Source organism: Crinia signifera, chromosome 5 (genome assembly GCF_055691185.1).
Source record: "Crinia signifera chromosome 5, ASM5569118v1, whole genome shotgun sequence".
NCBI classification, from domain to species: domain Eukaryota; kingdom Metazoa; phylum Chordata; class Amphibia; order Anura; family Myobatrachidae; genus Crinia; species Crinia signifera.
Window position 1 is genome coordinate 36001702 of NC_139221.1, and position 23319 is coordinate 36025020.

Here is a 23319-nt window from a genome sequence, read left to right on the forward strand (position 1 = left end):
AAAAAAGAGTGCCTGTCTTTCATAACCCCCCCTCCCCTGGTACCTTTCCTGGACCCACCCTCCCTCCCCTGGTACTTGCCCTGCACCCCCCCTACCTCCCCTGGTACTTGCCCTGCACCCCCCTACCTCCCCTGGTACTTGCCCTGCACCCACCCCCTCCCCTGGCACTTACCTGCGTGGGGGATCCGGGCATGGGCACGGCACTTCAGGTCCCTCCCTGTGGCTGGTGATGGATACAGGGCAGTGGGGAGGCAGCGGGGTGGGGTCCATTTGGGATCCGGGCAGTCCCTGGGGCTGATGGTAACTAGTAGTTAGATATGATTGAGCCGCTCATTACATATGCGCATATGTAATGAGCGGCTCATTTATATGCAGGGCGCTCAATACACATGCGCATAGTGGGAACTACTAGTTACCATCAGCCCCAGGGACTGCCCGGATCCCAAATGGACCCCACCCCGCTGCCCTGCATCCATCACCAGCCACAGGGAGGGCCCTGAAGTGCTGTGCCCATGCCATGATGCCGGACCCCGCTGCCCGGATCCCCCACGCAGGTAAGTGCCAGGGGAGGGTGTGGGTGCGGTGCAGGTACCCTTCCAGGAAAGGTACCAGGGGAGGGGGAATTAGTGTGGGATTTTTAAATACCGTTTAAGAGGCATTCCCACTGCCTTAAAAACGGTATTTAAACGTGTAGGACTCTGCTTTTAAAACGGGTTGAAATACCGGTTAACTTTAACCGGTATTTCAACTCTGGCGCTTTCCCACTGCAACCTTAAACGGTAAATTGTGGGGAAAAAACGGCAATATACCATTTAAGAGCTGCAGTGGGAAAGGGGCATAAGCTTAAGAGAAAAGGCAATCCTAGGACACACACAGACAATGAGAAATAGTCAGCAGGAGGACATTCCACACAAGCTATTTATAAATACACTAGTTGTCAGCCCTTCAAAATGATGGACCAACATAAGCATACTGCCAGTGCCTGATCAGCACTTAAATTCCTCCGTTGGGTGCCCTCTAGTGGAACTCTGGTGCACACAACACTGAATTTTCCACATAGAGGTGAGGAGCAGCATTAGACTTTTGTTATATACTATTTTTTACGCAGCCCAGAGCCAGCATCAGGGCTAGCGTTGTCCCTGCAGTGGGGATAGGACAACGCTAGCCCATAGCTGGCATTTTAATACATTGCCCCGGCCGCACTTAACGCTAGTTCATACATCTAACCCCCTATCCTTTAAGGTGCCCATACACAGTACAATTATTGTATGCAATTTGGACTAGATCGCATTGCATACGTTTTAATGAGATGCAATCTAGTACAAAAAGTGCAGCACATACTATTTCAGCTGTGCGATGGGATATGCACGGAAACGCGCATCGCACCTGACAATTGTACCGTGTATGGGCACCTTAACCCAACCCTTCAGCAGCTTTACCCTAACTGCTCCCTAACCATCCCCTCAAACAGCCTAACCCATACTATCCTTATCTGCCCCTCCTGCATCCCAACTCTAATGCTTCCCCTACTGCCCGACCCCCTACACTTACTCTCAGTATTCCTTTGGATTTTTTAACCTCAGTATTCTGCCGGGAAATTGACTATATCCCACAAAATACATCTATTATTCCATTGGCAAGTTGCTGGCTATTGAATAATTACCCCAGTATATTACTGTGTCCTAGTTATTACCCAGTATGGTTGCCCTGATGCATTTGAGTGAAGGGGGTATTACCCTAACTACTGTCCAAGAACACCATAAACTTAAATATATCATTGAGAGGAGTTAATGAAGTTATATTTAGTGGGCCTTGTGTATGCCGGTGCGCTCATGCTTTCCTTTGAACCAGTGAGCCTAGAATGCCACCAAAGTGCGTGGCATGCGGACTATTATGACAATGTCTGTGGGGCAGCAGCAGTTTACAGCTATTCCGGGGGTTATTCATATGTAGGTAGCGGGGCCTTTTATTTTGAAAAAGTATCGGTTATGTGTACTTTGCGCATGGGCGGGTCCTATTCTGCTCATTCGTGAATGAGTTCCACCGTGTATCAAGCAACCCAACATCAGACTGTTAGTGACTGATACTCTGATGCTGTTTTGGAGTAGGCAGGGACCAGAGATGGTCTCCGTTTGTGAAAACAGAGAGGTGTTCCTGCCATTTATGGGAAGGAAAGAGGCCAGGGATCTCTGTCTTTGGACTGAGATTTCCTGGAGCCTTCCATTGGTGAGTGAGAGATCCAATGCTGTGTTGGATCACTTCTGCTTGTACCAGACATCTCCTGCTCAGGGCCCAATTAAGGGCTTTATGGGCCTGGAGCGGAAAATGTTCAATGGCCTATTGTGAGAAGAGGAGGAGGCGAGGACAATGCATGTAGATCCCATACACTCTAGGCAGGGGTGTAACTAGAACTCTGTGGGCACCATATACATTTTTTTTCAGGGCCACCCCTTACACTCAATAGGAGGCGGGTGCATGCTCACGTGGCACCAGCAACACTATGAGTATGCATCTGTACACAACCTCTCACATACATACTGTACATACATAAATACATACATTGCCACTCACATACATACTGTACAGATATACATATATACACAGCCTCTCACATACATACATACATACTGTACATACATAAATACATACATTGACACTCACATACATACTGTACAGATATACATATATACACAGCCTCATACATACATACATACATACATACATACATACACTGCCACTCACATACATACTGTACAGATATTCATACTTACACACAGCCTCTCACATACATACAGTACATATACTGCGTCTCACATACATACTGTGCAGATACATACACTGCCTCTGACATACATACATACATACATACATACACTGCCTCTCGCGTACATACCCGAAGCGTGGCGAGTGGCGGTACGCGTCCTCCGACCTTTTCATACCCCCACTATCCACGTCGGCGTGGAGTTGATTTTATATAGTGTGGCGAGTTGACGCGGAATACATGTAAAGTAATACGCATCCCTTGCGGGGCTTGCTGCGCTCGCCATGCTTCGGGCTCGGTGGCTGGCTGCACTCGCCACACTATATACAATAAACTCCACGTTGACGTGAATAGTGGGGGTATGAAAAGGTTGGAGGACGCGTACCACCGCCCCTCGTGGGCTCGCTGCGCTCGCCACGCTTCGGGTTGGCGTTCATACTGGGGGTGGCGTGGGGGTGCATTTAACATTGTAAGCACCCAGTAGGGTGCTTATACAATTTAAAATCATATAGGGGCTTAAATCGCATCGCTGTGCATCGGATGTATGGCATGCGATGGCATGCGATGCGATTAAAAATTGTGCGACTTAATATCGGGGGCGCCGTGATAATACACAAGTACAAAATTAATGACTATACTTCTGGAACATTTTTAAAGAAGTTTGTACGTGTATTTAAATGTATTGGATAGTTCCTTTATTGCGTTATACAGTTGTATCTTAATGCAACCTAAAGACAGAGTACAGATATATATTCTCCAGACTTCCAGGGGAAAATTCTACCCATGAGTAAACGGGAACAGGATTCTCAGATCTGACTTGAATTACAGACTGACATGAAATACAGATTTTCTTTTACAATTCACCTAAGGATAGGTTAGAGCAGCAATCACAGTGACAAATAGATGGATTGGGTTGCTAGTGAAGGGGGACGTGGTAATGATAGAGAATCCAAACTATTCTTTGCCATTAGCAGAATAGTAAGACGTTCTGTCTTTTTTATATACAGTATATTAGCATCTTAAAAGTACAACTAGAACTTTGAGTAACTGATTCGCTTTCCAGTGAGGATCTAAGACAAAGAAACCAGTGGGGCAGATGTATTAAGCCTGGAGAAGAGATAAAGTGGAAGGAGATAACGCAGCAGCCAATCAACTCCCAACTGTCATTTTAAAACATCTGCCCCCCTGCAGTGCACATGGTTTTGTCCATTTGAGAAAGAATTTGCCTTTGCGAGTGAACCAGAGTAATGGCCACGGTTCATTGGCTGGTGCTTCAACCCCCTTCACTTTATCTCTTCTCCAGGGTTAATACATCTGCCCCAGTATGAGGAGCTTGGGTTTTACATGTGATACCACTATTAGCATTAGTACCTTATTATTCCTGTAATATACGTTCGTCCTCTTAGAGTATATACTGTATGTTCAGGTTCAGCTGGTCAGTGCGGTAGAGTCTGTACTGTCTGACATTGCCTGTGTCCCGGCTTGTCCATTATCTCACAATAGTCATTTTCCAATAACTTGGACTACTGATTCAACATTAATATTAGGACAAATGGGAACAGGCTTCTACTGGGCTTATTGATCATAGAACATGTAAATGCTATTAGCCATAAACATGCGTTCACAATAGTAATACGCAGATATAAGAGGTATATTGGAAATGTTTGCTGCCAACCCCTCCCTCCCCCATTAGTATATGTGAGCACCCAGCGTTTCATGGGTTTTCCCATGAAAACACTGAGTGTACAAATGCTAACGCTTTTGTGATGCACATGCGTGGGGGGGGCGACATAACCGGATGTCTGCTGCTCGCCCAATTCCCTGCAATTCTACACGCATACAGTATGTACAGTATAGGTGGTCTAGAACAACCTTACATATGCGTGCGCCTTCACCTTCATTCGATGGTTGGTGACCATCGAAAGATGGGGGAGGTTCCCGCTGGCATGTGAATGGGTGTTCATGTAAAACATCCATTCGCAAGCCTTGCAAACGAATCCCACATGCAAATAGGTGGCACCGGCTAACCATTCGTAAGGCGGGTTTAGAGTGACTTGCAAGGATGCAAATTCGCATCTGAGCGAGTTAACCAGAGTAAGGGCCATTATACAATGATTGGGGTTTTTAGCAGATGTAGGGGCTGTTTCTAGGAGCAAAGAGGAAGAATTAATTTTGCAAAACCATGTCGCACTCCACTGAAAATGGGTCTGATGCAATATATGGACAGCACCGGCTTGGGGCAGGGCCAGGCTTAACAAATGGTGGGCCCATGAGCAAAAATATGTTCTCTTTGCCCCATCTCTTACACAAAAGAAAAACGAAAATATAAAGTAGCAGCTACTGTACTTGTATTCTTCCTGACCATGCAGGCACTGTCCACAGTCACAGTCTGACATTTACAAGAACATAAAGATGTCATGTAATTACAGTATTTTAGTTAAAAAAAAGGAAGCCAACTACCCTTTATCTAGTTTTCTAGATGTGCACATAGTGCACGGCAGGTAGCACAGCACTGAGCATGCTGTGCGGTGCACTTAATGCCAGAACCGTGATGCCAGATCCTCTGCAACAGCAGTGTCAGAGAGGAGGAGGTGAGAAAAGGGGGCGGGACATCTGTCCTCTCCTGTGCTCTGCCTGAAGCAACTGTCCCTGGGCATATCCAAATTAAAAAGGCTCATTGCTGGCAGTTGGGACCTCATGAGTAGTGTCATCAATAGATGACATTATCTGCCTGTTTGGGTAATGGGAAAGCTGCTGTTACCCATAAAATGGCCTTTAAAAATAAAGTTCATTGTGGTCCATGCTTTGTCATTGTTTCATCTTACTAAAACAGTATTCTGCAGATAGGTCTCTACAATAAAATCTCTTTATGAAATGCAAAAATGCATTGTTTTATTCTTAATTGTTGCTAGTTTTCACCGACTTCAGTTAAATATGCTGATTACAATTTATGAAATATGGCACCTCAACAAGGCTAACCATTTTGAAAAAGAGAAAATATACTGTATTGCATCAAATAAGGTGACAATGGTTTATGTTTGGCCCAGGATGGGGAAGAGCTGGGCATTAGATTCCCAACATCTCTGGCGATTGTTTTTCTCTCTGTGCCAGAGTCACACAGAAATGCTCAGCAAGTGAATTGGGGATGGATTAACAGTGACATGCACAGTTCATATCAAGGATGGTTCCCCATTAATGGCCTCCATCGGCACTTGGTGGCAAGGAACCATCAATAGAAAACCATAGATTGTTTGAACCATTGATGGGCATCACTACTGTGGGTTACATAAATTCAGCAAGCCAATCAGAGAGCAGGGCAGGGCTTAGTGGTGACACAGGGAGGGTTATGCACTGTGACAAACAGACATTACTGCATCTCTGCCATTGATGGTGGTGAAAGATTGGAGTGCCGCCATTGATGGCAAAATCATTGACCGATAGTGGCAAACCAAGAAAAAGTTGCTAACCATGTCCGTTCCTAGTATATACCCTGCACATAGAGTGGAACATAGGGGGTTATTCTAGTTCATTCTTTCTGACAAAATCCTTCTTAGATGGACAAAACCATGTGCACTGCGGGGGGGGCAGATGTAACATGTGCAGAGAGAATAAGATTTGGGTGGGGTTTTTCTTCAAAGTGAGATCTATATTGCAGTGTAAAATAAAGCAGTCAGTATTTTCCCTGCACAGAAACAAAATAACTCACCCAAATCTAATTCTCTCTGCACATGTTACATCTGCCCCCCTGCAGTGCACATGGTTTTGTCCATCTAAGAAGGATTTTGTCAGAAAGAATGAACTAGAATAAACCCCATAATGAGGTGTATTACTCAGGGTCAGGTTCCAGCATGAAAGGGGTGTGGCCATACCACATTGGGCCACATACTTTATGAAGGGGTATTGGTTACACCAGTGGTTCTCAACCTCTGTCCACAAGTACCCCCAACAGTTCCCGTTTTCCAGGTATTTACACAGAATCACAAGTGAATAATTAGCTCCAAATGTGTCAGTGAAAACATGCTCTTTTGGGGGTACTTGAGGACCAAGGTTGAGAACCACTGGGCTACACCATGTTACGAGTGTGGATCCATCTCTGCCACAGGCCCATTTACCACATGTAGTCTGATGCTCCAATACTTTGTGTGCACCACCGTCTTGGCATTTCTGGCCTGTAAATACAAATATCCCTCACTTATAACAATGAGTCAGACACACAATCGCTGTGTGCAGCAAGTAATGGTGCACGTCCGCCTCTAGGTGCGGAGCAGCTGACAATACTCCCCTATTGTACATTTAAATTCTAGTAACTGCGGGGTAGATGTATGAAGCAGTGATAAGGGAGGAGAAGAGAGCCAGATGATAAATGGCCAATGGCAACCAATCAGGACTGAAGTAACATCTATAAATTGCATGCTATAAAATGATATATTATATATATGATATATATACGGAGCAGCTGATTGGTTGCCACGGGCCACTTCTCCTCTGGCTCACTTCTCCCTTATCACTGCTTCATACATCTACCCCTGAGTAACTGATGCTTATGCTGTAAGTGGGAAATAATATAAAATTGTGTCAGACAGTTACATATACTTTATTATGACTTTATTTCCATTGTGTTTGTATTGACATCCATTCCAGCCATAATTAGATGTTGATTTAGGTACCGAGTATTCTGATGTGATTTGTATGTCTTATAAACAGAAAGATATTGGGAACATGGATCTCGTCATGGAGGCTGACATCGGTACCTTCATGCCGCTTGGTATGCAGTTTTCTGGAACACCGCAGGCCAGAGCCATAATGACAGAGGTTATGCAGCTGCTGGCGCCCATCAACGTAACCAAACTGTATGACTATGCAGAAGGAACCGACATCAGCTTTTGGATGGAAGCTGGAGTCCCAGGTAAGCCCTAAAACATTATATCTATAAGGGACATAGTCCATTAGACACAAGTCGCTGCCAGCTGTATGTACTGCACCAAATGCTCAGTTACAGTAGTTGATTCCTATCCATCCCTCTGCCGTCTGAGAGCAGGACGTCACATGACTTGCACGGTTGCTGAAAGCTGTTCTGGTGGCTGTTCACGGGTAATTGAATCTGCCCCTAACATAGGTACACAAACCGCTATAAGCCAATACAAATGGCAGCTTTTATGTTAAAGATGTATTTGGAAATATATGATATGTGTTTTTAAATTGACACCTAAATTGCCCTCAAATCCTCCAATATGGCACTACATGGACCAGCATTGCTTCCAGCCACCGGTCCAATAAACAGATGTGTCCCCATGCCTAGTCACCTAGCCTCAGTACATCATGCAGCAAGAGACGCCTGGCACAAGTGAGCCGCCAGATACTCTGCATTGTGTCATTGGCACTGGAAGCAGAGCAGCAGGGGGGGGGGGGTCTCTGCCCCCAACTGCCCTCCCCCACCCCCAAATTATGGGACACTGCTACTCAGAGTCGGAACTACAATTGGTACAGCAGGTGCAGTGCACCAGGGCTCCTGAGTGCTAACTCACTGCTGCCCCTGTCTCTCTCTTCCTATCATCCACTGTTTTTCCCTGTCACATTCTGCCTCTCCCTTGCACCCACTGCTGTGTTGCATATTGTGATTTGGGTTGGGGTGGAGGAGGGGGGACCAAATTATATTTTTGCACCTGGGCGCACAACCCACAAGTTCCTCCACTGCTGCCACCTGTGGATGGAAGTGCGGAACAGTCCCCAAAAAACAGTTGGGAGCAGTGGCGGCTCGTACCTTATGGCAGGAGGGGGGCTGCCGCTGGCCACGATGCAGGCACCTCTGCAGCCGCCGATCCTCCTGGTCCCCGCCACAGGCGTAGTGTTCCCGGCACCTGTACTATGATGACAGGTTCCTGGACTGGCGCATGTGCAGTACCGACCTATGTACTGCTTAGACAACAGCCCATAGAAGGAAAATATGTATAATACAGATGCCAGGCACCGGAACTGGTGAACTGTTGACAAACTGAAATTCAACTTTCAGATCATGTTGCCATTTTGTTGTTGACATGGTCTGATTTGTTTAGTATTCCACACCCTTATCTAATGAAAGAACAATGTTCCCGCAATACACTGCAATAAGCCAATAGAAAAGCCTAGATAAACCCCTCCCCTACAGGCACCTGTGTAAGCCAGTAATCTGATTGGCTAGCATAAATGCAACATAATTTATTAATGTAGGGTACACACCATGACGACCCGCTCACGATGCACATCGTGAGCGGGTCGTCAGTGTCTCGTCCGACCCGCTCACGGTGACGCGGGGGGGCACGACCCGCTCACGATGTGCACCGTGAGTGGGTCCGATCCGATGGCGACCCGCACCCGGCTGTATGGTCGTTCTTCAGATCCTACCTGCAGCAGGTAGGACCTGAATAACGACCGACCCGCGGGGCCGCGCATCGGATCGGGATCGGACCAGAACAGGGAAAAAAAGGGCCCAATCTACCTACAATCTACATCCAATTGGTCGGAATTGGATCTAGATTGAGGGGATCGGGCCCTAGTCGTCCTGGTGTGTACCAGGCATTACTAACGCATACATACAATGCAACTAACACAGAAGGAGAATTACAATACAGTTTTCAGGAGGTTAGTAGAGAGCATTTATGCATATGGACAGAGATTACTCCGAAGATCAATTTCTGTTCTCAGATGGAAATTACGAAGCTATTTCTATTATAGATCTGCATTGAAGACCGAAGGCAGGAAACACACACGTAATCACCGGCATTAGCTACTCAATTAAAGAGCAATTCATGAAAGTAACTGAAAACAACTGACACGTCTCAGTAACCATCCTAGAAATATGTATTTTGCATTCCTTGCTTGAAAGATATAATTTTATGTTCATAATAAGCCATTTACATTTGTTTAATGTAGCAGAAAATAACTCCTTCTTCTTGCACTGTGTAAGACATCCTTTTGCCCACAGAGTCTATTTTCTGCCAAGTTTTATGAGGTGTAATTAAGGATTATTTCACAGAATGATAGGGTCAGTGCATTTCCCTGTGTCGTAAAATAGAGCAGCACATGAGTGACAGATGGGAACACAAAGTGCAGTCTTGCAATAAATATATTGTCACTTCCACACCTAGCTCATCACAGAAAGTCTGTGCTACGGAACTGTTTGACTGACAGCACAAAACACATTTCATCATTCTAATAGAACAATAAGACAGAGGGGAGAAGCGTTCTGCTTCTGAGAGACAATAGCGCCTGAAGCTTAAATTGAAGTAATGACTTTCGCCGCGTCGCGGGGAGTACGTTCAGGTGACTGTGCTCTTTCTTACACAAATGGGACACCTTTATGTGTGGTAGATGTATTTTGGAATACAAGTGATTGAGGTGATCTGGGTTCCATTTCTGAAATGTTATTATACATTCTTCTAAGATTAATGTTACATTTTATTTCATAGGCCCGGATGTAATAGCCCGAAAGTGGTGATCGAGATTTCAGTGATATTCTGCAGCTTTAAATATAGCTGCTACATTGCAAAATCTCGCCTCGGCCCGCTTGACACAGGCCATGTAGCCTAGTGTTCATTCTAGCATCCGCCATCTTTGAAAACCCATGCAATTCCTCTTCCCTGCCTGGGGTGTCGCTGTCTGCTGTAGTGCTTCTAGCACAGTATGGTCTGTATATCATCACTGATACGCAAACCAGACCTGTGCTAGAAACACCACAGCAGACAGCGACACCCCAGGCAGGGAACAGGAACTGCATGGGTTTTCAAAGATGGTGGGTGCTAGAATGAACATAGCCCATAGTAATATTATAGTGAACTCTATGAACTGTTGTAGTGGTGCACCTAAGTTATAACCTGAAATGTTGTGGTGCACCTAAGTTATAGCCTGAAATGTTGTGGTGGTACTTGTAAGTTATAACCTGCATCGTTGTGTTGGTGCACGTAAGTTATAGCCTGAATGTTTTGTTTTTGCACAAAAGTTATAGCCTGAAATGTTGTGGTGGTGCACCTAAGTTATAGCCTGAAATCTTGTGATGGTGCTTGTGAGTTATAACCTGAATTGTTGTGTTGGGGCACATAAATTATAGCCTGAATGTTGTGGTTTTGCACAAAAGTTATAGCATGAAATGTTGAGGTGGTGCTCGTAAGTTATAGCCTGAAATGCTGTGGTGGTGCACGGAAGTTATAGCCTGAAATGTTGTGGTGGTGCATGGCAGTCATAGCCTGAAATGTTGAGGTGGTGCACATAACTAATAGCCTGAAATGCTGTGGTGGTGCACAGAAGATATAGCCTGAAATGTTGAGGTGGTGCATGTAACTTATAGGCTGAAATGCTGTGGTGGTGCACGGAATTTATAGCATGAATTGTTGAGGTGGTGCATGGAAGTTATGGCCTGAAAGGTTGTGGTCGGTGCTCGTAAGTTATAGCCTGAAATGTGGTGGTGCACACAAGTTATATAATGAAATGTTTTGGTGGTGCTCGTGAGTTATAGTCTGAAATGTTGTGGTGGTGCAAGTAAGTTATAGCCTGAAACACTGTGCTCGTTAATGTAATAACACCCAATAGTAGACTACTCCACTTCTGAAATAATCTGTGCTGTAGTGAAAAGTCTATTTTGATCTGATTTATTAAAAACCTAGAGAGATCCTAAAGAACATGCCATGAAAATTGAATACGATAAGGTGTTCTATTATGAAATAGGGCCCCTTCTTGTCTAGTGACGACCGGTGTAGGAGAGTAGATTGAAACAATGCTGGACCCAATAAACAGTCATTCTTCAGTCTGGATATAGCTTACGGAATGCAACTAATGCAGAGGACCTAGAGAATTACACAGCTGCTTTTGGCTGACACAATTGAACATATTTGTTCCATTTTGATGGAGAATTGTTGTCCCTTATTAATTGCTGAAATACCCATTGTTCATGTTACATACACCAAGATATTAATGAACTACAGCAACTAATATAGGCACATCTATGTGTCCTCTACATCTTTCCCATCTGCAAGACGTTTCTCTGCAGCAATAAAAGTTATTCTTCTCAACACCCCCAGGAAATATTAACTGTGTAACAAGATTTTTTTTGGGTCTATTATTGAAAGGCTTATAGGAACATTTTCAGAAGAACATCGGCAGTATGAATTTGTACAGAATATACCACATCCTGTGCTCTGGTTCCTCTCTACGAAATTATGAGCAGATAATTAATTAATATAAAAATACATATACTGTACAGGGGGTGGGCAATATGTTTCAGTATGTGCAGTGAGAAAGGCCAAAGGCACAGGACCGTATGCAAGCAGTACGGTACACTAAAGAAGTCAGCATGTTCATCTCCTTCACAAACTCATTGTGGAGCTCAACAGAGGGCACTGAAGAGCTATGATCTTCTATGCCTACAAGATGGGTTGGTCCCTAGAAGAGGAGCACTGTAGGTGAACTTTGTCTGCCAACACCGAGGACAACATTGTTGCTGTGCAGGCCATATTTGAGGTGTATGCCAGGGTGATTGTGGCCCAGTTACAGAAGGAGATATGCATCTTATTGGGATACATCTGCTTGATACTCCACAAAAATGTTGGCCTGAGAAAGGTTTCTGCATGCTTGATGCCCCATCAGCTGACTCGAGAGTGGAAAGAGGCTCGGTGACTTTGTGGCACAACATGATGACTGTTGGCTGATAGTTACCACTGATGGCGGTTGTCATCTAGTCCCAACGGTGGAAGTGCAAAACGGTCCTCAAATGAATGCGACTGTGGGGCCACAGAGGGTCAGAACCCCAATTAATGTGATGGGGTTGGCAGCTGGTTGGATGGCCACAAGATGTCTCTCTTGATTCCTGCTGGAAGTTGTATCCATGTGGCGCCAGCACTGGTGAACCGCAAGTGCGGGACGTTAAAGGGCTGTTTGGCTTTCAGGGTTGAAGACAGGCAGCCAAGGGCATTAAGGGATTCCAAGTGGTGGGTCCAAAAGTGATCAGCTTCTCCTGGTTCAGGCTGAGAGCTAACGCGTTTCGCTGCGTGTGGGGGTGCAGCTTTTTCAAAGGTAGCGCCTTTCCGTGCACCCTAGGGAGCACATTGCTATCTACAGTATGAAGCTTTCCAGCAGCCACCAGATGCTACATACTGTACCGGACATCTTCATTCTAGCACCCGCCATATTTGAAAACCCATGCAGTTCCTCTTCCCTGCCTGGGGTGTCGCTGTCTGCTGCAGTGTTTCTAGCACAGGTCTGGTTTGCATATTAGTGCAGATATACAGACCACACTTTGCTAGAAGCACTACAGCAGACAGCGACACCCCAGGCAGGGAAGAGGAACTGCACGGGTTTTCAAATATGGCGGGTGCTAGAATGAACACTACATCTGTGTTACTTTTGATCATATAACCCTACAGAACCACTTCAGTTTGCTGCATAGAGGCCATCTTTGTCTACATCAAATCCTTCTACAAATCCTTTGGCATACATCTAAGACACTTTCATAGAAAATACACCTCACTTAAGAAAATGTAAAAAAAATGGCAAAAAAACCATTAAGCATTTGTAATATTGTACTGTGGCCATTGCAGTTCTATTGTTAAGGGGTATCCAGTTAGCCGCAAAAACACAGCAGTTTTTCCCATGAAAGTTTTTGCAGCTATTGCCTTAAAAAAGTGGCAAAATTGGATTTTCCACAAAATGTTCGCTATCCTTCTTCGACCTCGCCCATTCCAAATTTGTGAAAACGGGATATGCGCCTTCAAAATGGTGGCGGCTAGATCCACCTCTGTTTCTTGACTTTTCCCATCATGCACTGGGTCCACGTATACCTGGAGGGGGAATATAAATCTGTCCCAAAGCGTGGCGAGCCTGCAAGGGTACAATCCAACCGAAATAAAAGAAAATAACCTACACCTATGTAAATGACTGATAAAATAAAAAAGGGCATCTACCAACTTCCGCCCTCACCTAAGGTCACATCCTGGTCAAGAAACAGAAGTGGATCTAGACATAACCCCTTCAAGACCAGTGAAAAGTGTTTGGGAAAATGGGTAAATCCGCCTGTACCTAAAAAAATGCTTAACCAGCATATGATATCAGTACAGGAGGTCATATTAAAAAAGTTTGAGCACATAAATGGGGTAAAAATTTGGAAAAAATAAAAAGCAAGATTTTTGTGCAAAATAAATGTTCTGATTAAATTTGGAGTACCTGAAAAAGGGTATAAGAATATAGTTGGGTCATTTTAAAGTACCTTAAAAGAAAAAAAAAAACCTGATTACTCATAAACCCTGATCACTGATAAATTGTTGCTGCTAATTGAATACGTTTTTTTGCTACTCGCAATAAAAGTGCAGTTTTCGCAGCTAATTGGATACCCCTGTTATTTTTAATCCTCTAAACCCCTCCAGCCGCTACTGCTGCTCATATGGCAGTCCCTGCACTGGATGGCTATATTCTACAAACTCCTGTATAAGCTACTAATATTCTATCTAAGACTGATCCTGGGCAAACCATGTTGCACTGCATGTGGGGTGGATAAATTAAGTATCTGTATGCAGGGTAAATAGTGGATGCTTTTGCATGTAGCCCAGAAATGCTTTATTTGTATTCTGCAATTGAAGTTTGAGTTGAGACACAGCCCTCTCAGATCTTATTGTATTTGCAAATGTTACATCTGCCCCACCTGCAACGCAGCATGGTTTTACAAAGGTACAAAGTTAATTGATCTGTTTTTTTTTCCTTTACTCCCAACTCAGAATCAGGCATTGTTTCTTTACTATAATATATTCTATCTGCATTCCCCTCTTATATCCAAAATACGCACCTCTTATCCTCAAGTATTACTCACATTTCTAGTACTTGAACTTTTTCTGGGCTACACCCACTGTTGAATTCCTTCTTTTCCTTTACAAATCATTCCCCTAGCCTTTAGTAAATATGAGTATGAGTTGGAGTGATTGCTGCACAGAGACATCTTTTGCTCCTGGGCAATAGTGCAATTGAAAGAGTGAGCGCAGCAGCTGGTAATGCACTCCCCACTCACCCATTGCTCTGGAGGACTATCTGTGTCCTACCCCAGAGTGCCTGTGGGCTGCCGATGAAGAGGGGGTTGCTAGAAAGCAGAATATATCGGGCGCTTGTAAAAATAATAAAAAGAATTTAGCAAAACGGAGATTTTATGCGGCGGAGAGAGATAGGAGTGAGAGAGATAAAGTCAACCAGATGGTTGATGAGATTTTTTGGGTGCTGTTTGGAGGAGGGAGGGAAATGGGAATGAATAGAAATAAAAAGAAACAAATATATAACAGTAAATGAAAAGTAGAAATTAAATAATTAAAATAGAATAAAAATAATAATAATAAAAATAATAATAATAAAAATAGTAATAATGATAATGAAGATAAATAAAATAAATAAGACAGAAATAAAAATAAAATAAAAATAAAAATAAAATGACAGACAAAAAACTTGACGGACAGACAAAAAAACTTATTGCGGCATGTTTACAAATCCTTTGTTTGAGAAGGTAAGGAGGGGAACAGTCCAGTATTCTAACTCACCCTAACTAGTCCTGACTGGGGTCCGTTTAATTGGACGTGCCGGGCAGCAGCGGGCGGCACGGGTCCTGCGCTAGTAATTGCCGGCTTCTGTCAGGTAGCTTTTAGCGTGCGGCAGAGTGGTGGCTTGTAGCGGCTGTGGAGACTTGGCTGCGGCTGGTTCTGCTGGATCTTCTGGTCCCTCCTAGGTACACATCCAGGAAGCCGGCAATTACTAGCGCAGGACCCGTGCCGCCCGGACCGTCCAATTAAACGGACCCCAGGCAGGACTAGTTAGGGTGAGTTAGAATACTGGACTGTTCCCCTTCTTACCTTCTCAAACAAAGGATTTGTAAACATGCCGCAATAAGTTTTTTGTCTGTCTGTCATTTTACTTTTATTTTTATTTTATTTTTATTTCTGTCTTATTTATTTTATTTATTTATCTTCATTATCATTATTACTATTTTTATTATTATTATTTTTATTATTATTATTTTGATTCTATTTTAATTATTTAATTTCTACTTTTCATTTACTGTTATATATTTGTTTCTTTTTATTTCTATTCATTCCCATTTCCCTCCCTCCTCCAAACAGCACCCAAAAAATCTCATCAACCATCTGGTTGACTTTATCTCTCTCACTCCTATCTCTCTCCGCCGCAAAAAATCTCCGTTTTGCAAAATTCTTTTTATTATTTTTACAAGCGACCGATATATTCTGCTTTCTAGCAACCCCCACAGTTACCTATCATATTGGGCCGCTCAAACAACAGCGCAGACCAGTTTGTGGATTCACATCCAAAACCCCATGCCGATGAAGAGGGACTGGACAGGTCAGACATAGGAGTGCAAGGCGTAATGGCTGTCACTGCGGGGTCTTTTTTTACTGTCATGTTGCTCATACATAATTGAAGTCTATATTGCTTCCCTAATTATTAAAGAACCCTGTCTTGCAGCCTTTAGTTATATCACTGTGCATCTCTGAGTACAGGGATGTAGACTGGAAATCCTGCTGTCTGAGCAGTTGGAGACTAATACTACAGTAACAAGTTTCCTCAGCGCAGTTACTTCATGGATCCGTCATATGGAGGCAGTGTCACTGTGATAGAGCACTTTATCATAATTACATAATGTGTAAGGGACATTACTGTGTGGCATAAGTATAAGGGGCACTACTACTGTGTGATGTAATGTGAATAAGGGACACTACTGTGTGGTGTAATGTGAGTAAGGGGAATTACTGTGTGGCATTATATGTGTAAGGGGTACTACTACTGTGCGGTGTAATGTGAGTAAGAAGAACTACTGTGTTGTGAATTTGATTTGGGGATACTATAGTCTGTCCATGCCCCTTTTTGGAGCATGCACTTCCAGTGTATGCTGTTCCTATTTAAATGTCTTTTCTAGCACAGGACATTAAAATGTCTAGTTACGGCTCTGATTCCTACCATGCAACTATTGTGTAGAGTTTTTATATTATCCTGGTGTGTGACTGGGTTTTTTCCATGTTTGGAAGAACTGTGTCTGGTTCATTCCCCAAAACAAATATATACAGTACTTCGACAATGTTGCCTGTGTATTAACATATTACATATTTTAATACACTGCTCAAAAAATAAAGGGAACACTAACACATCCTAGATCTGAATGAATGAAATATTCTTATTAAATATTTTGTTCTTTACATAGTTGAATGTGCTGACAACAAAATCACACAAAAATTATCAATGGAAATCAAATTTATTAACCCATGGAATTCTGGATTTGGAGTCCCACTCAAAATGAAAGTGGAAAAACACACTGCAGGCTGATCCAACTTTGATGTAATGTCCTTAAAAAAGTCAAAATGAGGCTCAGTAGTGTGTGTGGCCTCCACGTGCCTGTATGACCTCCCTAAAATGCCTGGGCATGCTCCTGATCAGGTGGCAGATGGTCTCCTGAGGGATCTCCTCCCAGACCTGGACTAAAGCATCCGCCAACTCCTGGACAGTCTGTGGTGCAACGTGGCATTGGTGGATGGAGCAAGACATTATGTCCCAGATGTGCTCAATTGGACTTTGGGCTGGGGAACGGGCGGGCCAGTCCAGCCACATGAGGTCTAGCATTGTCTTGCATTAGGAGGAACCCAGGGCCAACTGCACCAGCATATGGTCTCACAAGAGATCTGAGGATCTTATCTCGGTACCTAATAGCAGTCATGCTACCTCTGGTGAGCACATGGAGGGCTGTGTGGCCCCCCTAAAGAAATGCCACCCCACACCATTCCAGAGCCACTGCCAAACCGGTCATGCTGGAATACGTTGCAGGCAGCAGAACGATCTCCTTGGCGTCTCCAGACTCTGCCACATCTGTCATGTGCTCAGTGTGAACCTGCATTCATCTGTGAAGAGCACAGGGCGCCAGTGGCGAATTTGCCAATCGTGGTGTTCTCTGGCAAATGCCAAACGTCCTGCACGGTGTTGGGCTGTAAGGACAACCCCCACCTGTGGACATCGGGCCCTCATACCACCGTCATGGAGTCTGTTTCTGACCGTTTGAGTAGACACATTCACATTTGTGGCCTGCTGGAGGTCATTTTGGAGGGCTCTGGCAGTGCACCTCCTGTTCCTCCCTGCACAAAGGCGGAGGTAGCGGTCCTGCTGCTGGATCGTTGCCCTCCTCCAGCCTCCTCCACGTCTCCTGATGTACAGGTCTGTCTCCTGGTAGCGCCTCCATGCTCTGGACACTACGCTGACAGACACAGCAAACCTTCTTGCCACAGAAGAATAGGGGAGAGAATACCGATGCTCAGAGGACGCTGCAGCTGAATACATAAATGTTAATAGTAATAACAATATAACATTGATAGTAATAATAATGTCACTTTCTATGAAAGGCACCTGAATATTATTTTGTTTGTAGAATAAAGCTTAGTTTGTATTGTCAGCATTTTGTTGTAGTTAGACAATGTACTCCTCGTTCACTTACGTATTTTAGTCTCTCTTTAATAACGTCGGGATTAAAATCAGGGAGAGTAAATAAAATCTTCTTTTAAGCTTTAGGGTTTATATTAATCTCTCCCGGCCCCGTGGTATTGGAATAGCAGGGGATTCCCGACAAAGGTCAGCTTTGTTCATCTATAAAGTTCATGTTTCAAAAATAGTGTTTATTACTGTTTTAATCCATCGGTGCGGATCAGATCAGTGTAATCTTAAATATTATTTAGGGATGTCTTATAATACAGGTTCCCTAGAGGCTGTTCTACCAACTATAAATGATTGGACAACAAGATGATGTATTGGTTAGCAATGCTGTCTCACAGCACTACTCTCATGTGGGGGCAACACTATCCGTGTATGATTTGTATGTTCTCCCCATTTTTGTATGGGTGTCTGGCAGCGACCCCAATATTCTCCTACAATTCAAAAACTTACTTGTAGGGATGACCATCGGTATGGTCACCATCAATTATTGCCATCAATGGCGATAGTGTAACCCAGGGCTGTGGAGTCGAGGAGTCGGAGTTGGAGGAAATTTCGAGTACCTGGAGTCGGAGTCGACAAACAATGCACCAACTCCGAAAATTATAATTAATGACTTCTCTACTGTAAGAATAAAGACCAATGCATGCAGTGCCTCACGTAACCGCAAAACGAACACGTTAAGTGACCGTGAAAAAGCATGCTTTTTATGTGCTTCACTATATGGCACGCAACGCACAATTCGGAGCACCAATACTTATAAATGTATTCTCCCTTGTAGTTTACAACTTATTTCCTACGTTCAATAAGGTTTTCAATACCTCGTTGGTAGAAATCACCTGGTGTAGACTCGAAAAATTCATTCAACTGAGCTCTCCCACCATACGCACAACATCTTTTTACGCGGATGAAGATCTTGTTTCATGCGTGGGGTCGTTTGTTTACCTTGACTCAGCCATTCCTTACGCTGGTTCATATTGATGTACAGGCACCATTTTTCATCGCCAGTAACGATTCGGTTATAGATAAGCTTTGTTTTTGTTCCCAAAACAACCAAATAATGTGGTTTTTATCTTTGAACTGGTAAAGTTCCTGTTCCTGATGTTTATGCCTACTGCTACTATCCAGCCATTTAATTAATTAATATTTTTTTTTATAAAACTTTGTTTTCATTGTGTTTGTCCTTTGCTTAAACTGTTCAATACAGTAGGCTGTTGGCTTCCCAGCCTCTAGTTTCTGTAGTAATAATATGTATGTTGCCTTTCTTTCCTTCAAGGAATGTATCAAATACATTCGCATATTAATACAGAGGAGTCGGAGTCAGAAGTACGAGGAGTCGGGGTCGGAGTCGGAACATTTATCTACCGACTCCACAGCCCTGTAACCGGCCATCGATGTTGGCATACTATGCGGCGGATGACCATCAATGGTTTTAACTATCAATGTTCATCCATTTTCATTGAACCTGGAGGAAGGGCTTCATGGGTGTTGGGGGCAGAACTATTCTCCGTGCCCTGGCCCCTTGAGGAAAATAAAACAATAAAAAAAAACAATGTTTCTTTCTTTTGGCTAATAATACATAGGATCTGGAATAAGCATCCGGACCCATGCGAATCCATTATATTACATAAGTGGCAATGTCCAGCTGCTAATTGGATATTCCCCATAGTCGCTTTTGTGTAAATAGAAACACTCTGCAGTTTTTTGCACGTCTCTTACCATTACGTCTTACAAGACATGACAATGTGTTGAGCTTTCTTGTAAGAAGATCCTGGATTGCCAACACTTTTACAGCGGGATAAAACCATCATGCAACACTTGCACAATCTTTTACATACAGGAAATCTCAAACTAACGAACGATAATAATAAATAAAAATAAAAACTCTGAAGTGTATTTGCCATTGTGTTACTTAATGCCAGTTCACCCAACTTAGAATTCAATTTTAAAAAGTTCTCCAGAGATAACTTTCATTAAATAAAATTATAGTTTTTATAATTAGAAAAATCTGTGTAGACAAGTTATGATGAAACTAGAAACAGAACTGTTATTTTTCTTTGTTCCAATAATATTTTGTCTCTCATAGTTACGGGACGGAACGCATGAAATTAAACATTACTAAACTAATTATGTCAGTGCTCACAAGACACCAATGAAGCTCATTGATGGCATGTTCTCTTAAAGCAATTAATTATTCGGGTCTTATGATTGGAGCAGATTGGTGTTTTTTAAACCAGTTGTTGAGACGGTTGACTCAGCCCTCTCGTGTTTATTGCAGGTTACAGTATATGTAAGCTGTTAATCCTGATTGGCCGGCTCACTTTGAATACTGTAGTATAAAGTTTTGTTTAAACATGCTTTATACTTTTTTATTATTATCTTCATTTTTAATTTATTTTACTTTATTTAAAAAGCATTTATAAAGAAGAATAATAATAAAAAATAATAATACTCGCTTTCGCTGCTGATAAAATAACACAGCATCATTATAGCTCTATGGTAGAGGTAATGACGGGGATCTGGTCAGTGCTCGTAATGGAAAAGCATGGCCTAGGTGAGTATTATCGTTAGGCTTTCTCTTAGGGTTAGGCAATATGGTGACGGGACCCTGAGTCTTGGGGGAAAGCTGCCCTGTTAGGCAACTCCATTAAGCCCAGGAAATTAGTAACCATACCCCATCCCCTCTTAGCGCCAATATCAGTGGGTAGGAAGGGATGGCTAGGGATACATTTAGGCTGAGGTAGGTTGGGAGGCAGGAGGGGACATTGAGGCTGTGGTAGGTGTGGATTAAGGGTAGAGTTTAAATAATGTACTTACCAGGATCCGACATTGTGAACGGTTGAATTCTGACCATCAGAATCCTGATTACCAGTGTTGCGATACCAACCCATATGGATGCACTTAGTCCACCAGCATCAAGATCTTCAAGGTAAACCCATGCTTAGCATCAGGTAAAAGGAGATCTCCAGAGAGTGGTGGAACTCCTCTTACTGTATTGAGTTGTCTTGAAATTAGTGTCTGTGTCATGATCAGTTTACAGTGTGATATACATGACCCATTGTGTTATTATTGTACGACAAACAATGGCCATGCGTCTATTCCTTGGCGTTACTTCAGTTATGGAATTTGCTAACATATGGATATTGAATAAGTCAAACAACTTTTACATAAATATATGATACAGATACACAATTTACATACAAAATGTATAGAATTATTTCTAAAAACGTGTTAGGTTTATGTTGGTATTAAATAAAACAGAGCTCCTACATACAGGGGGTTATCTAATTACCCCTGGTAAAACATCGGGCGCGCTATTTTTCCTGTTGTTTCGCCAATGTTTTATTATTGGGCTATCTCATTGGATTGCCTGATAAAAGATACATTCGCTTAAAATTGGGCAGATTTTTCAGAGTTTGGGTCTTCTGCTTGAGGCAGGCCAAACTATTTCCTGATAAGAAGGGGGACACGCTGGCTTATCGGGGCTAATTAGATGGACCCAGACGCACCTATTACAGGTGATTAGTGATCTTGGGTAATAGGATATTGGCCACAGTATGAGCTGAGCCAATCAGGTAGTGGGATTTATTAGGAACTACACACCTTAATAACATAACATTCTTATGAATCAATCCTGTGTTAATTGGAGGTAAGACAGATGTATCCAGTTAGCTATCACCTGTCACGGGAAACATCTGTGTGAAGTCTCCAAAACAGATTAGAATTAAGAACACATACTGTCAGTCATCTACCTATTTCTCACATCTAAAACATGTAGTGGGAACATTAGCATGCAAATCCATCACAGGCTATCGATACTTTCTCAAGAGTAACATTAGCGGGTTCTCCCATTAAAGGTTCTGTTCACTAAACACTCTAGAGTGGTGCGTGGTGATTCTAGAGAATGACCCATTGTGTATTGGATATGGAGACTACATGGCTAGGTGCTTGATTTTATACACCTGTGGCAATGGGACATTAAAACACCTGAATTCAATAATTAATAGGTGTGACCAAATACATTTTTCCGTATAGTGTATATAGGCACTCAGGGGTAGATATATGAAGCGGTGATAAGGGAGGAGAAGTGATAAAGTGCCTGGTATTTTATCACCAGCTAATCAGCTCCTGACTGTTAAGTTACAGGTTGGGTTTACAAAGGGACAGTTAGATTGGCCGGTGACAAAGTACCAGGCACTTTATCACTTCTCCTCCCTTTTTACTGCTTCATACATCTACACCTCAGGACCAAAGTACAAAAGCAATCTTTAACCACAAAAAATATCATTTCAGTTTACAGTACAACTGTCTTCACAGCATTAATACATACATAACAGCACATACTGTACCTTATGTCCTTTAGAGCCCACCATGCAACATAGTTGCCTACCCTCCTGCATTCTGCAGTAGACTCTCTGAAGTAGCAGCAATCTCCCTCTCTCCCTAATTAGTCTAGCAATCTCCCTCATGTCACCTAGCCCACATTACACTGTTACATCATAGTTACCTACCCTCCTGCATTCTGCAGGATACTCCCTGAAATAGCAGCAATCTCCCTCTCTCCCTAATTAGTCTAGCAATCTCCCTCATGTCACCTAGCCCACATTACACTGTTACATCATAGTTACCTACCCTCCTGCATTCTGCAGGATACTCCCTGAAGTAGCAGCAATCTCCCTCTCTCCCTAATTAGTCTAGCATTCTCCCTCATGTCACCTAGCCCACATTACACTGTTACATCATAGTTACCTACCCTCCTGCATTCTGCAGGATACTCCCTGAAATAGCAGCAATCTCCCTCTCTCCCTAATTAGTCTAGCAATCTCCCTCATGTCACCTAGCCCACATTACACTGTTACATCATAGTTACCTCCCCTCCTGCATTCTGCAGGAGACTCCCTGACATAGCAGCAATCTCCCTCTCTCCCTAATTAGTCTAGCAATCTCCCTCATGCCACCTAGCCCACATTACACTGTGACATTTTTTGGGGAAAAAAGGAAGGAGAGACAGATACATTTACATTAAATCATCAGCACCATTTACCAGCACTTTACCAAGTATAGTAGCTCTTACTAAT

General features: G+C 43.2%; 1 protein-coding gene across 4 annotated transcripts in view; it reads left to right on the plus strand.

Moving 5' to 3' along the window:
• CPQ (carboxypeptidase Q) overlaps positions 1 to 23319 on the plus strand; it is a 435363-nt gene that overhangs the window by 368922 nt on the left and 43122 nt on the right. For 3 of the 4 annotated variants that reach the window (XM_083187007.1, XM_083187008.1, XM_083187006.1), the window contains exon 7: positions 7466 to 7667. In XM_083187007.1, the coding sequence (XP_083043133.1) occupies positions 7466 to 7667 (202 nt within the window). Of the gene's footprint in view, positions 1 to 7465; positions 7668 to 9472; positions 9613 to 23319 lie in introns of those variants that run through there. The other variant, XM_083187009.1, reaches the window with a different exon arrangement.